The following is a 22348-nucleotide window of genomic DNA, read 5'->3' on the forward strand; positions in this document are numbered from 1 at the left end:
ATCTCTTGATGAACTGTGCCTGTAAAGTACATTCTTGCGCAGAACCTTTTTCAGTTCTTGCTAAGAAATTTCATTCCTAACAATGTCTGAAAAATTTTGCACACTTTACTGAGCTTCTAGAATATTTTTCCATTAAAAAAGCAATAAAAAGAATTTCTTTTTCTTGAGGATCTGAAAAATATTTAGGTTTCAAATAATCAGGAATATTTATCTGGTTTGATACATAAAGGCAATTAAATGAGAGGCAGAGCTTGTTACATACATATCTGAGATTCTCTGTACTTAAATGTGCATCAAAAACAAGTCCTCAAATTTATTCAAACAATATTTGGGAGAACAGATTATTTGCTTTTCAAGAGGAATGAGAGCACTGAAATCAAAAGTGTGACACTGCTGTAATTTAATGGAAAGGACAAGAGAATCAGCAGCTGTGCCCTTTAAAAACCTTTGTAATTATTTAGCTTGAGCAGATTTTGCACTGCTGTAGACACATTTGGCTCTTGCTAGACACTGAAATGCTAGGCTAGGAATTGTGGAGATTCTCAGGCACATCGATAGTTTACAGTCTAATTTATCTGTTACTTAAATAAATGGAAAGATTTCTCTTTATGCCAGTGGGTACTGGACCAGGATCTTGGCTATTGGACTTCAGCTTGCTAAGCCAGTTCTGAACACAGCAGGCTCTTCCGAGTGTAACTCAGGGAAACGAGCTCAGAGCCTAGGGGAAAACTGCACTGTCTGATACAACGTTTGTAACATTTACGTGCTGCACAGCTCTTATCCCTCCAAGGGACAGGACTCTCTGCTCTGTCTTGTCCAAGAAGTAATGGTTTGTGGGCAAAATTAAATATGCGGTTGCCCTGCTGATAGTCCTATGACAAGACTTTTTCTCTCCGGTTGCTTTTTCCCAGTTATCCAGGAAAAGGATGTATGGCCTGAACACAAAAACCTTGCTGACACTTGCTGAGTCACAGCTGCTAACCCTGGAGAGAAAAAAAAATCTCACAATTAGGATAAATGAAGTAATAAGGGTAGGCATCAAGAGGCCCTGGCAATATCACATCTTCTCCATGGCTAATTTCTGTTTGTATTCATGAAAGCCAAAGCCAAACGTTTGGCCCTCTGATCTGAGCTGGCTCAAATCCCTCAGTGAAATGAGAATGTCGGTATGCTCCTCCTCCACAGAGTTTATATCGTGATGTAACTGTTGTAACTTTTTTATCTCAAAGATGACCTTTGTGTGAGTTGGTGCAGCATATTACACAGGAGGGTCACACGAGTCACGCTGTGCTGTGTCTCACGGAAATTTCCGTTTGATTCTTTCTTCTTTTATTGTTTCCTTTAATCCAGTGTAAAACTCATTCAGGCTAAAAGGAAATGCTTGCTTTTTATACACGTGAAAATGAAACATACTTTTCATGATAGGCCTAAAACCACTAGTAAAAGCTGGCCTAATTTGTCACTTTCTACGCATTTAGAAATTATAATCTTCATACAATTCTTTGCCCATACTTTCAGTATGTGATACTGCCAGAGAAGCTCAGTAATTTATGAGGACATCTCCGAATAAGCCAGAGCAGAGGTGATTTCCAAGGAAAACCTTAATACTGTCAGTGTTGCATAGCATTTCTTGAAGCCACCAGAAAAGGTGGTTTCTGAGGAGATCCTGGAGGCACAAAGTTAAAAGCAGCAGAGGAATGCAGACAATGATGCTGAGGGAAATGAAATGACGCCAGTAGGAAAATTAAGTATAATGGATTTGTAAAAATCACACAGATTAGGACAGTACTGAACACCTGGACTGTATCTTAGCTCAGTAAGAATGACTTAATCATTTTAAGTGAATGCTTATGGCACATCTGTAAGGTACAGAAGTGCTATTATGTTGTCCTCCACTGGGAGCTCAACAGAGAGAGGAGAGAGACCACAATCTGCCAAAGATTACCCCAGGATATTTTAACCAAGACACTTCAAAAAAAACAAACAAACAATTATTGGTATAACCTGCTGCTAAGCAATAGTCTCTGACACAGTAAACTTCTCCAAATGGAATTAGCATGGAACCGATGTTTCTATTCAGTACTGAACTACCTCCACGCCACTGGAGAAGACTCCAAGCCTGCATGCACGCTTCCCGATCTGAGTGTAACTGGCCTGACTCAGAAACCTGAAACAACATATTTCACCTTGAGAAAGTTCTGAATCCAAACTTCCTAGCTCATGACAACTTTATCTTCTTCCAAAACCACTTGTAAGAGAGGAACCAGAAGTATTGTTCCAGGAAAAAAAATGCTACTGTATGATTTATACCAAAATTATATATAACTTGCTTGATTACATAGTTACTTACTGATCTTGCAATAAATACGAGATCAGAAATATTTTAAGAAAGCACTTGAGTATAAATCCAAAGAGCTCCTCAGTGCTATATGGAAGAATCTTGGAATCACTGAATAATTAATTAGTTGAATTAAATAGTTTATTCATGGTATAAAAAGTAGAGTAAGAGAATGAGCAAAGCTTCCACTCTGTGGGCAGGAATGAATTATCTCCAACCATTATTACTCATCTCCATCCTGGTGCCCATACAGCTCACTGCAGTGTCTAAGTAGCGCACAATTATCTCCATTTTTGATCATTGTGGAATTGTCATGAAGGAATGAGTTTAAATGATGTGAACTCTGTATGGATATGCTCTGATCCATGGCCCACATCAAGGCTCTTTACACTCAGTTCTTGTTTGCACTCTCCTGTTGGCCAGGGCTCCCCACACTCGGCCCGTTTGCATTGTACAGCTCTTGGCCCAGGCAATACTGTGGTTCTCCCATGTCATAAGTCAGACACTCACACTTTTAATTTTGTGGGCGTATCTTGATGTTCTTCATATATAAAAGGATCACTGCTTTAAGTGAAAAAAATTAACTCATGCTCAAGTTGGAGCAATCAAGAAAACTTCTATAAATACTAAAAATTATTTACCGTACACTGGTATTCTACCTTTCAGTGCTCTCTTAGTCTGGAATAACCAGAATCTATTTGATTGGCAATATGCTCTGTCTTTCTCATACATAATATAATGAATACTTTTAAATAAAGTGTGTGTGTTATCTGGAAACTCTATCTTTCCATAACTGCTCAGTGTTGCTAGACTTAATCTAGTTTCAGCATCTCAACCCCTTAAAACTATGATTTTCAGTAAAAAGTGTAACTAATTTTATGCCATTAATTTCCAAATGAGAATGAACTTGACACCCATTTTATCTGAGTATACATTAAATTACAAATGATTTTAATCATGCAATAATTTAACATGGAAAATTGACTTCACTGTTTGCATAAAGTACAGAAAAATTCATTCCTTAAGTTGGATGCTTGATTCATTAACATGTCATTTTTCAGCATGTATCATCAAGTTCACAAATAAACTCGCAAGTCCCCTATTTATACAAACTCCTAGTTATTCCAGTGCTCAAGACAAATCCAATAAACCCTATAAGCAAGTTGTGCTACAGTCTGGGAAGCCTTTTCTTTCAGTTTAATTCCGCACTCTTTTTAGCTTGCTAGCTGTCAGATGCCTTTTGTTTATATATGTGCATGGTTAATTCTCCTCAAAACAGAAATATTGGAAACTTCAAAATGATCTTAGGTGCATGAGGATGGACAGTGGCACCTGCTCTGCCCCCACTGCCTGAGGATTTGAAAGCAGGCACACACTGACTTAGAAGAAATGGGTCGTCATTGGTTTGAGGCAATTACAGATGATGACAATGATGGAGACAAATCATTTCAGTATCTCAGACTATTTAAAATCAAAGCAAGGCCCTTCGGCATTCTTTACTCAGCAATATTACCACCGGGTGCAGAGCTGGGCCCTCAGGCAGCAGCCCAGTGGAGGCAGCACCATTCTCCTCCACAGCATTTGCTCTCAGAGCAGTGACCGACTGGTCAGCCTCAGATCCTGTTGCTTAGAAAATAAACAACAGTTCAGTTGTTGCGGAAATGGGAGATTAAGAATAAATTCAGACTGTAAATTCGTAATATGTACATACGAGTAATTTTTTAGTAAGTGCAATATTCTTGCAGTTTAAACAACAGAGAAGATGAAACTTCACTCCAAAGAGAAATCTTGTATAGTAAAAATGCTCAGTTGCAAGAGCATCAGACTCAGGTTTTCTTGCTCAGGGCCTCAGGCAGGCCTCAGCATCCTAGCTGCTGTACCACCAACAAGCAAATGACAGGCTGCCAGAGACTGAGACCCAGGGATAAATCATAGGCCACACATTGCTACTTTCTCATTCGTAATAGGAGTGTTAGACCCTGGGTAGGTCCAGACTGCTCTGATACGATTACTGGGGACTGACTGCAGATATTTATGGCGACAGGGTGATACAAAACCAATTACCATTTCTGCCACTGGCTGCCTAACTGATCATAAGCTCATCACGTCTCTACTGTGTGCTTCAGTTTCCCTCCCTGACCAAAGGACGTTAACCTGCTGTAAAGGGGATCTCCAAACTGAAAATTGCTATTTAAGACTGCAGCTATTAAGAATGGAGCTTAGCAGGAAGAATGTTTAGACTGCCTTTTTTTAGGGAGACAATAATTCTGATATCTGAGAGAGGCAGAACTGAAAGGGTGAGATGCAGCAGAAATAGCTTACATCCACAGATAACAGCGGATTTTGACTTGACTCCAAGCACTGTAAGAAATGCTTACTTTCAGTGTTCCTCCTGTACTAAGGAGCCTACAAATCTAAATCAATCATTTGGCTGGAGTCACAGCTGAGGTGCACTCATACTCAATATACCTTGTCTTAGAGGACCAAACATAAGTGAATTTAGCTGAACTAGCAGATTTTTTTCCTATCTTTTAGTAGTACGATCTTCAAGAAAATCTTCTGAAAGTGCAGGAAATCCTCTTAAAAGAGGGACATTGACAAGGCTGCAATTACTTCCTACCACATTAGAATAAATCTCTCTAATCTGAATCACAATGCATTTTCTGATATTTATCCTTAGGTGGCAGTAAGGTAAAAGCAGGGAGTAGAAAGTCGAGACTACTCTAAAGCATTTTGAGTCCTTTTTCTCATGTACCGTGCTGGCTATAACAGATAAATAGACCCCATAAACTTCTTTCATCTTCAGCAGATATCCAAAAAGCAATTATTAGATTAGGCTTCATCCAGATCACATTCAGACACAAATCTGTTGAATTCTGGTAATATTAATACAATGACTAGCAGGTATGCAGTTCTTGATCTGAGAATCTGTAAGTACAGAGTTAAGGTTCACAAGCAGAGACAGACCCACACGTTCCTATCAACAAGATGGAGGTACACTAAATAATCAGTCTAACAATCAAACAAAGCTCAGTAAGTTCACTGGCAAATCAAAATCCTGAATCGAGATTAAAATAGGCTTCAAAGAGTAGTTGTGGGTGTAGAGATGTGTGTGTGTGTGTGTGTATATATATATATATATTTTTTTTTAAGAATTTCATTTATACTTTTCAGGTATGCATTTCTTCCAAAGTCTCTGCTGAAGCTTAAATGTAATAATAGTTCTCTCATCAACTTTCTACTAGAAAAAAGCCAGCAGGATAAAAACGTACCCAAAGTTGTTATCAAGGAATATAATTAGCTAAATGATGTGACAGTGTCATGTACTGTGCTAAGACAAGTATCATGTAGCCAATAAAGGTCTATTTTGCACCATTAATATTTACAGTTGGAAGCAAGAGATGGCTGCAATCTAAGTGCTGCACCCAGCAAAGGCTAGCTGTTGACGTGATACCTTGTTGTCTGACAGTGTGAAACAGCCAAATAGCTACTTACTTCATCACCACTTGACAGCATCATATTAATGCTAGGTAGCAACACATGGCTGTTTTGCAGAAGCTTAGCACCAAATAGGAAGAAGGATTTCATGGAACATCTTTGAGATTGTCAGCTTAGCTGATGAGCAGAGAAGTAGGGATGCAAAGTATGTTGCAGTTACGAAATAAAACAGGAATCATAACTCAGATCCAGCTACACTGTGCACCACTGACCCCCTTATCGTGTGCTGTTGGACAGAGCAGCTTCTTATTCCTACAGAAAGCAGGAAGAGGCAGGACTGACAGTTTCACCACATGTTGCAGCAATTGTTACAGAGAAACAGGAATTAGGGGAAGATCAACAACCCGGCCTCACACTGCCATACTCAGGGACCAGGACCCACAGAAGGTGGCTGCTTCTGCATGTTATGCTAGTCTTCGACAGATATTTTGTGCTTTTTCAAAGATCTGATTTCAGAAATAAAAGAACTTCTACCACTAACAGCATTAATTAAAGAAGAGATCATCTAGCTCAAGTGTTGAGTACCAGAAATTTTCTGAACTGAGCAACTAAGTCTGTGCCCTCAATTCAGATTGTGCAACTCCATTTAAGTCAACTGAAATGGATAATAGAAAACAAGCGAATCATGCCTGGTGAAAACAGTGCATGTGGATACACAGTAGGGAGGGGAAACAATACGCAGGTATTCACTTAAGCAGGCTTTGTACTGCCAGGATGCAAATACCTCAGCAAAATTTCTCATGTTTTTCCCTAATGTAGAAAAGATCAGAATCTAGAATCACAGAGAAAATATGCATAAAAATCAGAAAGTCAAATGGCTTAGTGTCGCCCCTAGCATAACGCTGATAGCATGTGTCATCCTGCTGTCATTCTCATCAGCCCCATCTTCAACGTTACAGCATCATCCTTCACGCACCGGTCTACTCAACACCTATATAGTCAATGAAGAAAGCAGTTTTTAAATTCACTCTTCTTTCTCATCATCTTAGCTATTTCACTCTGTCTATTGAATCTCTCTTCAACTCTTTTCCTCAGGAACCGTCCACCCTGATCTTCAGCACTGTAGCATCTTTTCCTATTCTTCTCCTCCTGCTTTTGGGTTTAACCCATTGACCCCCTCCACCTGCTTCTCTCTTCCCATGACAACAGGAACAGTCTTCCTCAAAGGCCACTACTGTGAGTGCTTCCAAGCCTCTTTCCAGGAGTCATTTCTGTTACGGCAACTATATAAAAGCAGTAAACTCAAAACAGCTATACACAAGGCAGTGATAGAAAGTTACTGTTTACAGCAATAATCTTTTGATTTTAAATATTATCCAGCCCTTCCTCCCAAGGTGTTTGCCTGGCAAGGCTTTAATCCATCCCCAGGATTTACTCACAGAGTCTCACATTTCAAACCTGTAATGCAGGTATACCCTATGGAGAGACAACACCTGATATACTGTTACACGTGTACAAACAATAATTATATATGATACCCCAAAGCTTTTCCCAAACTGAAAAGGGATGATACACCCTGGAGACTGACACCTTTACTAAAACACTGTCATATTATTTGTTTTGTCTGTGACTTAGCAGCTTTGGGACAAATTCCTCCTCGGCATGATTTGCCTGGGTTTACACCAGCTACAGATTTTCCCTCTTATCCTTTCAGATTGCAGCAGATGGTTAAGTTTTTACACCAGAGACTGTCAGTAGAATTTTAAAAGACATCTCATAACAACACGTTGGAGCTGTACACTTAATCTGTGCTGCACCAGTATGATGATCTTAAAAAGAGCTGGAGCACACTTACAAAATTAGCACTGGCAGTTGCTGCAGAAACGTTATCAAGGAGTCTTCTAAAAGCCCCCAGCTTAATGACAGCTTACCTCCCAAACTGCCAGCCAAATCATTTCTCTGTGGGTAACCATCCCATAGCTGTCCAAGAGAAAAGGCATTTAATTCTGTCCTATGAGATACTGACCCAGTAAAATATCTAATGGTGAGCGTAAGGGACTGTTTACAATCAAGCATGTAGCAAAGGGCTCTCTCACGTGCACGGCTGAGCTCACGTTCAGTTCAGTAGCCAGAGACGAAGTACTATTTCTTCTGCCTAAGACAGACCATCCCAGACCCACTGAAGACCACTGTTCTCGTGGCTGGACCACTTCCATTAAACAGTTTATATAAGCCAGGCAACATCATTACAAGTAGTTACAGAAATTATAGTTACTCCATGTAGCCTGTTCTTTAGAGATGAATTCCTAAAAGTGAGCTTTTGAGTTTGAAATGCTACATCCAAAACACTAATATTGTAAACAGAAGACTACCTGAGCTGAGTATTACTGCAATTAATTTGCAGTAATTTGCAGTGCAGTTGCTACTGCAAGTAGCACCTGATGGACTAAACTGTTTTGATTTACACATTGCACTGCTTCCAAGCAATCCAGGAGTGATCTTGCAGTCTGATTTGAAAAAAAGGAGGTCTGTGTATGTTGATCTGATTGGAAGATCAAGGCCAATGTGGATAACAACCTTGTTTTAACTGAAGTCTGCTTTACAATTAGTTACAACATTTTAGAGAGCTCCATCCTCAATTTCCAGTTCTTGCTCCACTATAATTGGAGCAAACTTCCTCATTAACTTCTATAGTGTCACAATAGTGTGATTTCAAATTTAAGAAGGAAGGCTGTCAGAATTTCCTAAGCAGCACTCCTTTCCTTGCAAGCCCAGTTAATGCTAGATTTCAGTCATCTCTGACTTCTTCATTTTCTCACAGGACACTACAGATGAAAATAATTCTTCCTTGATGAGACAGATTGCCTTTTTCTGGTCTGTAACTAGTCTATCCAGATGATCAATTTATTACTTTAGCTCCTAACAATAATTCTCTCTGTATTTATCCTTTAGTTTCAAAAACAACTTTATGAAAGCCAAGTGTTCATGTTTTCCAGGAATTCATTCATTCAAACTGTCACATTTCAACTAAGACAAACTATTCAAACTACATTTTATAATTAAATGAATACTAGATAGAGGAGGTAGTGAATATAGTTTCTTCTGAGATGTTTTAAGAAAATAGTCAGGTAAAAATATTCATCAAAAATAGAAAAACAAAAGAAAGATTACTTATCTAAAATATTCTTCAATGGGTGTCATCTGTGTATGCATTATACCATGGATCTACTGCACGCATCAGAATCAGAAAACACCTACCCCTGACAGGGGATCTGTAAAACAACATCTTCAATCTTCCACTCATGGTTCGTATGCATGAAGTAATTCCATCTGCCAATACATTTGGGGATCTATCTCATTAACAGAAATATATGTCTGGTGCATTATGTCCAAAGGAAAACAACTACCCAGCAAAGCTGGTGGTGGATCTTGCACCACTTTGTTACTCTAGATAAGGTGATTGTGGCTGGCTGACGTAGCTGGGCTGCAGTGACCCCACGTGTTCAGCTGCAACAGCCTGCCACGGTTTTGTGACTGTTTGAAGCTCCAGCACACCGACGAGCAGGTTGTGTTTTGCAAAAGACCATAACGTCAGGTGTCTCAAGCCACCAAAGGGCATCACCAGTCAGCGAGGCAGGGATTCATTATCAGGACAATTATATTTATTATATTATATAGGCCTCTGGGGTTTTGATGAGGTATTGGCTCCAAATCTGAATTTGGTTCTTGTATGAGCTGGATTTCTTGCTCTTCTTCACTGAGAAGGCAAAACTAGAGAGCAACCCTGCAGACGTCTTTATAGGTCAGGTTTTCTCTGCTTCACAATTTCCGAGAACACAAATATTTATTTTATCAGATAATCCTGAAGCTTGTTAGGCATGACGTTTGAAGTACAGCAAATATCACACCTTCCAGGAATACAACTTCCTTCAGGCAGAGAAACAGCAAGAATGACTATCCAATGTGAGTGCCACAGAAAAGGCACTTTTGAAGCCCACAAGATAGACTGAAGACGTAAGGTGGACAGAAGGAAAAGGAGTTGGGATCAGGGGTCTCACTAGTGACAAGGAGTGAGGGAAATCAGCTATGGTGCACCACAAACCACATAAACCCTTTGTTGCCACAAGTATCAAAAGCGGAAGAGAATAAATAATTCACGTACTCTGTTGTACATACTGGTATAGATAAAAGAAAATTGCCTGACCAATAACTGTGTAAAAGTACACTCATCATGTAAGTGCCCACATGGACAAAAATATGAAGAAGGAAATAAGGATAAAGCATAAAAAGCATAAAGAGTGAGCAGTTGACGGCATTAGCTAATATATACAGAACTGGAAAATTAGCTTCTAATTTCCAAAGGCCTGTGCAGTATTTGACTCAGCTCGACAAGAATCTGCTCAGTTCAGATGAGTCCAAACTGGATTATTGTTCCAAATAAGAAGCCCCACAACTAAGTCAATATGACTCTTGGGACCGGGTGGCTGGTATTTAATGCGGGCAGAGCAGCTACTTTTTACAGAGGATGTGAGGGACACCAATAGGTGCTTGCTTGTGAAGGTGGAAAAAAAAAAATCACCCAAAAGGGACTTCATGTGCTGCTAATTTAAGATGCCTATATTGGAACAAAATCAGTCTATAGATTTATGGCCACTTTACTGCTGTTGAAAATAAACTACAGACCCCCAAGCTGGGGTTATCAATGCATCTTACTATAACAGACTTGTGTGTGACTGACTGGATTTCTTCTTCAACTGAGATTCTTATTTGAATTCAACCTTTAACAGAATAATTTTCTGGTAAGACAGTTGTAAATCCTCAGTGAAATATACTCACTGTATCAATAGGCTTTTTAATCAAGTTAATGGCTTTTCTTCGGCTGCTGAAATTATCCCTATATGCCCCCAAACCTTTCAAAGTAATTCTGACATGGATTATGACCGCTCAAGCCAATCGTCCCTCATTACTTTAGCAAATGGTTTTGATTTGGGGGCAGTAAATCTGGATGGCATGGATCAGATTTTCTTACAGTGAATGAAGCGATAACCTCATGAATGGTGTCAGGACTCAGGATCCAGAGACTTCACCAGCTAAAGCTCCCGTGCACACAAGCAGCGGCCGAACTCGCAAACAGCATCCGAGTGACAGAGAAGGGAATTCTCCAGGGCTTGGCAATTTCCCGTATTTTAAAGCTCATGTTGATGTCTCTGTCTTGCTAAACATCCAGAATCAGGGATATTTCTATGGGAGTGCTGAAATGAAGGCTGATTAATTCTTAGTACCCAGGAACAGTGGCATGCTTCTGCTTTCAGAGTGCAATAAGCAATTCCTTTCACATCCCAGAGACACAAGCCCTGGGTCCAAGCCACACTCCCACGCAAAGCTAGTGCCAGGGTAGCAGTGTCCGGAGGGAGCGCGCGTTACTTCTCTCTCACGCGTACAGCAATTGCTGCTCTGGCACTACAGCTCCTGTTCTCTCTCCTTAACTCTGGCTCAGTACTTGGCGCCTGGGGCCATAATTCTCATCCCTCATACTAGCATAAAGCAGGATCAGATCAGCAAAGTCATGTTGATGTAAAAAACACATGAGGAAGGGTCCCGTAATACCTGCCCTTGTATCTTGCTGGCTCCATTGTACTATTCCACTTGCCGTTGACATTTGGAACTTGTGGAAATGTTTGTATATGGCAAATCCCTAATATTCTCTTGTTACAAATTTATTGTTTGGAAGAAGCCTTGTTCATAGAAAAAGAAACATATATGAAAGATTGATAGATATGCTGAGCTTTGACTTGTGAACTGGGCCCTTCTTATCCAAACATTTGTTTATCTACAAAACAAATCAAGAAACCAAGCCTAAATAATTAATCTTCTAATTCAATAGCCAAATGAAAAGCAAAACAAGCCCTACAATGAATTTTCACTTTATCCAATGGTTTACTTAACCTAATCTAAAAATTTCAATCCATTTTTATATAACAATTTTAAAACTTTTTTAAAAAAATCAGCTTTGAAATGAAACTACCCAAGCCAAAAAACTTTGATTTAAAAAAAGACAAAACATTTTTCTTGCACTTCCTCCTGCCTTTGCAGATAAAGCTATTCATTAAATGCAAACGAAATTCAAGTTCACTCCCTACCATTATGCAAAATAGGATCCCTAATAGAAATAGTGACCATAGGATCACTAATAAAATTTTTTTTCCAATGTCTTATGCAGCAATATATTTCTAAAAATGCAGCTCAGTGCCTTCTCTTTTCAGGATCACCAATTACTACTATTTCAGTCTGCCATCCTCAGCAAATACCATGATGAACAGATGACCAGGGACATAACTTCTGAGATTTTTTTTTCCACATCAGCCAATTCATTTTCCAAATCGACTGCTCAACAATCAGTTACTTAAGAAACAGTTGCTTTTGATGGGACCAGACTGCAGAACCTGTCAATTCTATAGGCACTCGCTGCACCTGCTAAGGGGCTACCTCTGCTGTAAACTTGGGCAGCGATCTGGGAGCTGACACACTAGGGAGAGGCACATGGGGGGTAGATCTTTTGGATCAATAGAACCCACCCAAAAGGACTGTGTAAGGGCCAATTTTTTCATATTTAGAAATTAGAGGCAAGGTGAACACAGAAACAAAGTTCACCATGAATCTGATTATGGTAAAAAAAGAAAAACCTTTGCAGATTTTAATCAGAAGTGTAGTTTTTTGATACATGAGGCTCAAGAGGAAATATTTTATGCAATACATACACAGGCAATATGTTCAATTTTCAGTGGTTTTCTCAAGTTCAGGTCACTGACTGACCAAAGCAAATGCAAGGAAGTTTTCTTCTCCATAACAGTTATTAAACAGAAATGGGAACTGCAACAAAATGGCTACTGGCTTACTACTGATGCACTATAGACAGGATTTCAATAATAAGTAATTAATGCAGAACAACAATTTTTCCTGCTATGGTGATTTTTAACTTAAGAATGAGGCTCAGATATGTAATTGCATTTTTTAAAGTTGAGGTTTTTGTTTTTTCTCCCCCTTTGCATAAAATTTCTCTTTAAAAATAAAATAAAATGAATTTGAAAGATACTATAAATGAAAACGTCTTCATAGATACAGATATACTTACAAGAGAAATTACAAGAGTATGGCCTGGAAAAAAGGCAGGATAAGTTCAAAAAGTTCATAAATCAGAGATTGTGAAATACCATCCCATTGCCTGTGGAAGGACATTTTGTTCACAAAAATTCTACTCAACTCTCAGAACAGCTAGTTTAGATTATCTTGTTCCTTGTTTCTCAAAGTATACGATGAAAATAACATACAGCTTCCGGGAATAAAATTTCCGTTACAGATTTTCAGTCTGAGACAATTGGAACAAGGGTCCTAAAGTCTAACAGAATGTAGAGAAAGAAACTCCTATCTCAGATATAGCTTATAACACTATCTCAAGATGAAATGACCTTCCCAATCCAATACAATTTAATAGACCAACATGGTCCATGTCACCTTGTTTGAGAGTTGGAGTTACGTCACCTGGCATAGATTATTTCTATTAGAAAAAGATATTTTAAAATATCACAGGAACCACATATTCAGCCATCAAGGACAGATGAAAATAATACCCTAGCCGGTCATGCATCCCCTAGAGAGAATCCCTGAGCCAAACTTGCTTTTAATATTACAGCAGGACCTTTTATATCAGTGAGGAGGTGCAGAGACAAAAAAAAAAGAGGAAGGATTGTTTTAACATTTTTCCTCTGGCATTGTCGTTCTACCAGAAAAGAATCTGAGCAGTCTCCAAACAATGCACACAGGCCAATTCCACAGAAATGAAGTCCACTTATAGTACATCATTGCTGTATGCAAAATCACCATAATTCTCAGGACTATACCTGCACTTCCTTAGCAATGTCAAGTAAGCAGGTTGCTTCAATATTCTGTAACACGTAGTATCTAACTGGGAAATGGGGTTTGATCTGCTATTTCCCATTTCTAAATATTTTGGGATTTGAAAGTTCAGCCTCAAGCACACATTCATCTATGGCTGTTCAGTTGTCACTTGTAATACAAATCAAAAGATGATGGCAGAATCTGCCCAGAAGTTCTGTTCCTTCCAGGGTCATTCTGTCCGTAGTGACCACTTTTCCACAGTAACCACATCACTTCCATCTGGCTTCCATCACCAGAAACATTTTTTGTATATAAAGCACATGTATAGATAATGTACAGAACAATCATCTACTAACTATAAGATTTCTCTGGTCTAAAGTTTTTTTAATGGAAGATTTGTTTATACACCATGACTTCCGACATTATCACGTTTTCTACTACTACATGACGAGAACAAAATCCTAGCATCCTTACATTCATCCTGTACTGGGTGTGTTTCTGTAGATAAAGGTATAAAGCCTACAGGTAGAAGAAGAGCTGGATGAATATCTTAAAACATATTCATAAGAATATACTGATACTGATTTCTCACTAAATGGATTTCAGTTGCACTCACGCAAATATGCTGGTAAAAACGTTTACTGTCAGGAATGTCTGTAGAAATAGTATGTTTTACAAAAATATTTACAGAAAGCAAATTTTGAATATGTAAGTACAAGTATTTCCAGAAACTTGAGTCCTCCAGCAAGAGAAACAGAAATTTGACTAATACCCAGTCAAAACAGTTCATGTTTGACTTGCAGTAGTAAAGACTAGCAATAACCTGTTCCCAAGCAAACCACAGGCAATGAATTATTATTAAAATGATTAAGCAAGTACCTGCTGAATTACTACAACAGTCTACAGACATATTAGCTCACAGATGATTTTCAGTCAGAAAGGATGTTGTCAAATGAAATGAGTCATTACTTGAAATTCATCCAGCTCTGCCTTGTATGTTAAACAGCGCTAGAGCAGAGTCCAGAGTGTAAAATCTGGAGGGGCTAATTTACTTCCAATAAATGGTGCTTCAACAGTAGCTCTTTCATGCATAGTCCTAGAATGATTTTTGTTTTCCTATCATGGTACCTCAAGTGTGTTTCAGTATTCTTTTAACATGAATTATATTGCAATTATTTCAATCCTTCTAGTTGACAACTGACTTGATCTCGAACATATTCACCTCCATTGGCTCAGTAACGCTGGCCTTGTTATTGATCCTCTTCTTGGCAGTTGTGGTTTCAGTTATCGCTGCCAATAAACGGGCAACTCAAGGGACCTACAGCCCCAGCCGGCAGGAGAAGGAGGGATCCCGTGTAGAGATGTGGAACATGGTGCATCCTCCGCCGATGGAAAGACTGATTTAGGAGGAAGCATTCCTCCATCTTGGATGATGGCTGAAGCGGGGACGGTGTATATATGTTAGATATGTTCATTTTGATTGTGATACCAGGAATACTCGTTTAACTACTGTGATGACTTTGGACTTTCAATATTTTTTTCTTTTAAGTTCAATAACATTTGAATTCTTTTAGTATTTAAGTGAACCAATGCCAATTATCACTGCTTTGGACCAACATGTCCAAGGACAATTTTATTTGCACTGGAAATTTCAGCCTTGGTAATGAGCAGTAGGCATTACAAACAGTAATGGCTTCTGGGATACGTGTAAGTGCCTGTCTGTCAGATGCAACATGAATAACAGCTTCTCATTTGTGTTCTCCTTTGACTGCATAGCAATCACTGCTGCAGACAATGCGGATAAATCAAATAAGCCTGTACAATAAAGATCAATTTAATTCTTTTACAAAAGGGTTTAGCAGTAGAGCTGTGTCTCAGCATATCTACTTTCATTCTTTAATCAGGGATTAAAAGGAAGCTACAAAAAAACTCTCCTTGAAACAAAATAAATGTTTCAAATTTAATTGGTTTTGTTTCCTCCAGTTCTCTCTTTTTTTCTACTACTCCATCACTTTTTACTGAAAAGAATATCACTTTCCACCTCTGACAAAAAAGACACATTTCTCCAAGTATAAAAGACTACGCTCTAAAATGCCCAGTGGACACAACCTGACCTCTTAGAAGGTCTGAAACCTAAACATCCTAAACAAATTCCAAGCACCTACACTACAGCCACTTCCTCATTACACTGTTACCTGATGGTCTATTTTATATAACTCTTGCTTCTTATGTTGCAAATATATGTTGGTTGCCAAACCAGCAATCATACTCATAAATGTGTTTCCCAAAGTCTGTGTAAAATACCAGGGAAGAGGAAGAAGTGGCATGCAGGTTAAGTGCAGGCTTGGAAGTAATAAGAAAGAGTCTCAACACTGACAACAGAGTTGGTGCTGTTCCTGGAGTTCAGACTTCTCATGATCACGGGCAAATAATTTTTTGTGCCTCAATTTTCCTCTTTTAAAACAGGGATAATTCTGTTTAACTACCTCATAATCCTCATTATTTTCTAAAAAGGTTGCAATTAGTTTTTCAAAAGGATACAATTGTATAAAAGATAAGGGAAAAACAGGGAAATTTTGGAAGAAATCTCGTAATGAAGTAGACTTTTGAAAATCATGAGGACTTAAAAATTATAGTAAAAAAGGATGTACCAAAAACACACGCAGGTCACATTTTTTTTTCAATTGTAGAGGCAAATTGTAGGCAGTAACCCATCTAATTTTCACATGCAGTCAACAAATTAAAGTATAAGCATTGTTCCCATAGAACAGAAGCAACACGGTGGAAAGCTGATGATGTTTTATTTCTCCTGCAGCTCAGACTACATGTTCCTCCAGTTGCGTAACATCCCAGATATATATATGCATCAAACCTCAGATGGTTATTCCTGGAGTAGCATAATAAAGTACATACACTAAGTATCCAAGAATGTAATGGATCATTTTAATTAATGATCAATTCATAATTCATTTTGATAGAACTTCTTAAGGGACTACTGAAGATCAGTTTCACTCACATTTATTTCCTTATTAGACAATTAGGCAGTAACTATGATAATAAGCACATTTTGGCTTTTTACAGTCCTTACAGATATCTTTCAAAACAAGGCACTATAATAAATGTGAGTGGATGGTAGGATTCAAACTGAGTTAAAAGAGCAGAATGTTAAAAAAGCAGAATAAATGCACAACACATTTTATTCCAGCCCAATTTACAGCTTTCCTACTGAAGCTTATTATTTTAAATTCAATCATTATTTTACAGCTGCAGTTTAAATGCAGAGAGTTCAAACAGCAACTAAGGAAAGAAAGAAAAAGTTACCAAAAATATGACAGCAAGATTCAGAGATTCAGGGAAGATCTTTGTGAATTATGGCATCATGTAATAACAGACACAGTAACTTATAATTGAAACTCTTAGTTTAGCCTAGCATTTGTCTTATGACACACCGCTATGGGTAATAAAGATACATTCAAGTTTGTTAGGCATGATCATTTCTGGAAAGATATATATATATTTGAGAAAGAAGAAACTGATTCAAAGAGTGTACAGTCTGAGGTAGATACCGCTTAGCAAAAGACAGCAAAGAACGGTGTGTGAGAATGAGAGACCATAAGTGAAGCACAAGTGATTTGTACAGATTCTTGCATATTTTCCTTAAGGCTCACTGAAAACAGCTGTGAAGACCCAAAGACAAGGCCACTTTCTAAGAATAGATGGCAAAGTGGACAAAGATGCACAGTAATCTGTGAGAATAAGAGGACAAGCAAGGAGTAAGTAGACAAAAAAGCTGGAATGCTGCAGGCTAGGACAGCCTTGGGTAAGAGCACTTTGAAAATGAGGGGAAATTAGAAGCAGGAATTGGGAGCAAGGAGTAGAAGTGGCACTGAACTAGTAAAGCAGAAGCAAGGAAGATGCTTCTACGCAACTGCTTTACGTTCTTGGATTTCAGGTCAATGATACGATAATCATTGCATGAGCTAAAAAGAGAAATGAAATTGATAGAGATTTTAGTGAATAGCAGGGATGGAGAAAGAAAAACAGAAATGAAGTCATTTCAGAAAAAGAAGTAGAAGGATATAATAAAGATCTAACTTTGAAGTTAACCGTACTTTGAGCAGGAGGTTGGGCTAGATGACCTCAAAAGGTTCCTTCCAACCTAAATTATTATATGAATCTAAGATAAAGATGCAAAGGATAAAAGAGAGAAAGCAGCTGGAGGTTCAGTTTGCACAGACAACTAACCTGAAGGAAAGTATTATTGTTCACAGTGAAAGATAAAGCAAGAATAAAGAAGTGGCTGAAAGGTCATTTTGTTCTGCTCAGTGATTTGAATTTCTGGATGAAATTTTAGAGACAATGGAAAAAAACTTGCACATAGGTAGTAAAATATTTGAGAAGGTGTTGTCACACAAGGGAAGCAATAGGGCTGGGCAAGACAGCCAGGAACGTGTACAGAGACAGGAGGATAAGGAGAGGATGAAAACCTGGAGTGCTGATAGAGACCAGAGAGAGCTTGCAAGGAATATGGTACTAAAGGTTCTAAAGAATTAAAAAGACACCCACAAAAGCACAAGAAATGGAAAAACTCACAATAAAACACGAGTGTGGTTTGTAAAGAAGGCAAGTCAAGAACACTGAAGGCAGGAGAAATATCTTTAAACTAAGATTAGAATAGGTCATAAGTGAGAGGAGAGGAAATGATGAAAATAATAGTGGTGAAAATTCATGTGAAAGTCAGAGGAGATAAGGAAATGAAAGTAGATGACATTCTTGAGATATGTGGAGGTAAAATCTGGATCGCTGTCTTTCAAATGGCAGTAAGGGTGAAGCTGGGCTCTCTTAACACTGAGGCTACAGAAAAAGAAGAGAGAGGACAAAAATCCCAAAGCCATGGCTGTACTAACATGCTATAGTGACTGTGACATGCAAGGTAAGGATGAGACTCCTCACACTTCCAGATCATATCTCAAACAGGAAACAACAGTTAAAACAAAGGAGAATACTGAGTGTCTAATACCATATCTGCTGAAATTTAAACCAAGGATTAAGACTGATATGGCAGATGTCAAGCCATTTACTGTTCTCTGCACAGAGGATCTAATAAAATATGTATTGAAGCACAGACATTCGGGGGGAACAGTAATATCTAAGAACTGTGGGAAGCATTTATTCAGCTATAAGAAAAACATGTTGGGATTGGCTTCTGGTTTCCCCAAAAGCATTGATGACAATATGGACATACGTCCATGCAGAAGACTTAAAGTACTTGAAAATATATGAAGTACTTGAAAATAAAACATTTGGTAGATCTGTTTCACTATTTGTCTCAAAAGCCAAAAAGTTGAATAATTTGTTAATGACCACTTCCATCCTATCCATTCAAAAAATAAATGCACCGTATGCTCCCAACCTTTGGGCTTTCTCTTCATCTCTAACAGCCTTCTACAAAGAAAGAGAAGGTGTTCAGTCAGAGCACACTACCTGTTCCATACCAGATCCCTCTGAAGATACTCAGAAGCATGGCAAGTACAAAAAAATCTATTTCCCTTTCCATTATCCACTTTATTCCTGGAAAGAAGTGAAATCTAGCATCTGTTAAACAACAAGGAGTACATTCAGACACAATTCCAGAAAGATTTAGACTAGAGAGAATACAATTATTCCAGCCCAAAAGGATTACAGTGTATCATTACACTATGTGCGTTCTCCATCTTATATAAAATTACCTGTTCCTTATCTGTATGTGCATAGCATGTTAAGAGATTAGATGGTATGTTCGTATTACTATTTTGCTGTGTACAGCATCAAAATGACCAATAAATAGGAATTAGATTGAATCACATGCAACCCATATTTTTTGCTTTATGGGATTATTTGATCAGGCATTCACAAAGAAAATTATCCCCAGGCCAGATCTATATTTGCAGTTTATAAAGTCAACAAATTTGCTGTTTGGAATCAAGTGATCAAGAAACATTTTCCATATATGGCTATGAGACGAAAGTGCTTTGTGCTATGGTCCAGGGCCGTCAGCCTCAGCATTACAATTTGCAGCATTCCCTGACTGTGTCCATGCTGACTGACTGTGCTGGGCTTATCAAAGGGAGATGTTTTGTGCCAGGTCCTAAGGTGGCATGAATCAACACAGCTTCGCTAGAGCTAATTTATACAAGCCGAGAATCTCATGCTCTGTTTCTTAAATTACCAGGGTCTTTCCAGCACTGTGAATGACCGTTTCCTACTTGGATTCAGCACAGAACTGGACAGGCTCACATGCTCTGTTCAAGCAGAAAAATGGCAGAGCACTAAGTGTTTTCTTCACCTCATACAAGTCCAGTTCTCACAACGGGCATTCTGCTCACCCCAATAGTCTCTCTGTTGCTTATAACAGAGATCAGTAACCTTGGAAACCAAGACTCCCCTCCACCCCAGCTTGTAATAGCTGCATTTCCCACAGCACTTCTGGATAAGCCAGAACAAAGACATGCACAAATACTGTTCTTTTGCTTTCATTTGCCTTTAAGCAGTGCTCACCCCTGCCCCCATGGCTATCTTAGCACCTGATTCCTCTAAACAATATAGAGCATTAGACAATATAGAGCAAAAAGGCAGCAGTTAGAAGAAGCTGTTAGCAGCTGACGAACACCAACTAGCCCCCTCTCACTTCTGCTCATTTCACATATCCTGCAGAGTCTCTCTTTGCCACTTGAGAGTTGCCATCATCCAACCTGTTTTCTCTGACCCTCTGGGGAGGTTCATCTGTGCTCCCCTCTGCCCTGCGAAGCTGCCATGAAGGTAACAGGACTGCTACAAATCCTCTCATAGAGAATAGTTAATTGCGCATAAATGATATAGCTTAGTGGCAGAGTATGACTTGATGTCTAAGACAAAGTCCTCTGCATGTTGCAACTCAACCTACAGGACTTCCCCACGAGTAGCCCATGATCCAGCTAGTACAGCCATTCCTAACCAAAGTGCAGCATTTCCAACACCTGCCAAAAATGGGAGGATACATTTCATTGAATCCAAACACACCACATCTAGGAATTATTCTTCTCTCTTCTTCTAGGTATGTATCAGTCAAAATTACCCTATCACATATTCCCAGAAAGGAATTCTCACAGGCTATATTAAAGGTTGTTAGCTGTTTATACATAACCATCTAATTTTCTGTTTTCCAGAAGTTTAAATAAATAAAAATACATTTATTCTTCAAACGCACAAGTTATGTGGGACAATCCAAGTTGGTCCAAGGGCACTGTGGCCCAAGACTTCTGGGGGGGTGAGCTCTCTGCTTGGATCAGTAGTACTCCTTAAGCCTGAACCTGAGAATATCTTAAAAACAAACCCTTGTTTTGCTATTATTTTAGTAACTGAACACTGTAGGACTTCGCTCTCCCAAGAAATCAGCGTGGATAATCATGATCTCACCTTGTGGGTTTTAAATAGAGAACACTATTTTTCTGTGTTCTCTGGAAGATGAATGCTAACACCACCAAGGATTTGTTTCAGCTCAGGGTAAGCTCTGAAAGGGTAGCTCAAGACTTCTTACTCCTTTCAGTAAATTACTGTTATCTTTCCTGTTCAGTACACCTGCGTGATTTGAAGCCTCCACAGTACGTGACTTACAGCTGTGATGCCACGCTAGGTTTCCAGCTGGGACAGGCCGTGCTCAGCAGAGGGCTCTCAGGCCGGGATCCTCTCCCTCTCAGGTCCAGCTGAAGTCCTGTCTTGCGGCCCTTGAGGAAGCAGGAAAGCATTTGGTTCACCTTGCTAACTGCAAAATAGCTAAGCTACAACTTACTATCATTGTCTATGTCTAATGTCTGGCTAGCAACTATGGCTTAAATGCATGCTAATTGATACTAAATACTATACAGTTTTAAATAAAGCACACAGTTGATACAATTTAAAGAAAGGCCATAAGAAATACAAGTCCATCCCAGAACGCTTGTCTTCATATGAGAGAGCGCTAGTCCTTTCTAGCCAAAAATTTCTGATGTTTTATTTAACTTAAGCCCTGACTCGCCTGCAACTCTTATTGCAGGACAAGCATTACATTTGTAATGTCACATAATGTCAGAGAATTTTGTCAAAGTTCCTTCTCCTATTCTATTCGCCTGAGAGTTAAGGAAAACTGACACCTCTGAAAACAATGCAAAAAAAAGAGCATCAGACTAGACAATGTAAGTCAATAAAGTTGAACAGCAAGTGGCTGACAACACTAAAATTTTGCTTATTGCAAAACGTCACAGTTGAGTGAATGGATGGGGCTTTCATGCCCCAATGAAGCATGCACAGGCTTCAAACTACTGGCATGTGTCAAGATGCTTCAAAATCTAATATTTATAAAAGATACATCTGGTGTGTATTTATTTGGAGCGGAGTAAGGTCTTGTTTAAATTGAATTTGATGTGGTGAATTGGAGATACCCTATGTCTCACAGTGAAAGCATGTTTTAACCTAAACTCCCTCCATCTATAATGCATGCCACAAGGTGTGAAGACCTCTTGCACATCCAAGAGTCAGAGTATAAATTATGAATCAAGGCACAGGTGAGAGTCCTGAAGGCCAGAGTGAGAGTTCTCATTTCAGTGGTGATATTCCTCGGTTTAAGTTCTCTTCAAATGATAGTTATGGAATAAAAACGTATCAGAGATTTTATACTGTAAC

General features: G+C 38.8%; 1 protein-coding gene across 3 annotated transcripts in view; it reads left to right on the forward strand.

Moving 5' to 3' along the window:
* The window catches only part of CRB1 (crumbs cell polarity complex component 1), a 136569-nt gene extending 120933 nt beyond the window's left edge, over positions 1-15636 (forward strand). For all 3 annotated transcript variants that reach the window (XM_026119108.2, XM_026119099.2, XM_064515763.1), the window contains one exon: positions 14863-15636. In XM_026119108.2, the coding sequence (XP_025974893.2) occupies positions 14863-15078 (216 nt within the window). In that variant the 3' untranslated portion in view covers positions 15079-15636. The remainder of the gene's footprint in view (positions 1-14862) is intronic.
* Positions 15637-22348: the final 6712 nt, after the last annotated feature.

Source organism: Dromaius novaehollandiae, chromosome 8 (assembly GCF_036370855.1).
Source record: "Dromaius novaehollandiae isolate bDroNov1 chromosome 8, bDroNov1.hap1, whole genome shotgun sequence".
Taxonomy (NCBI): domain Eukaryota; kingdom Metazoa; phylum Chordata; class Aves; order Casuariiformes; family Dromaiidae; genus Dromaius; species Dromaius novaehollandiae.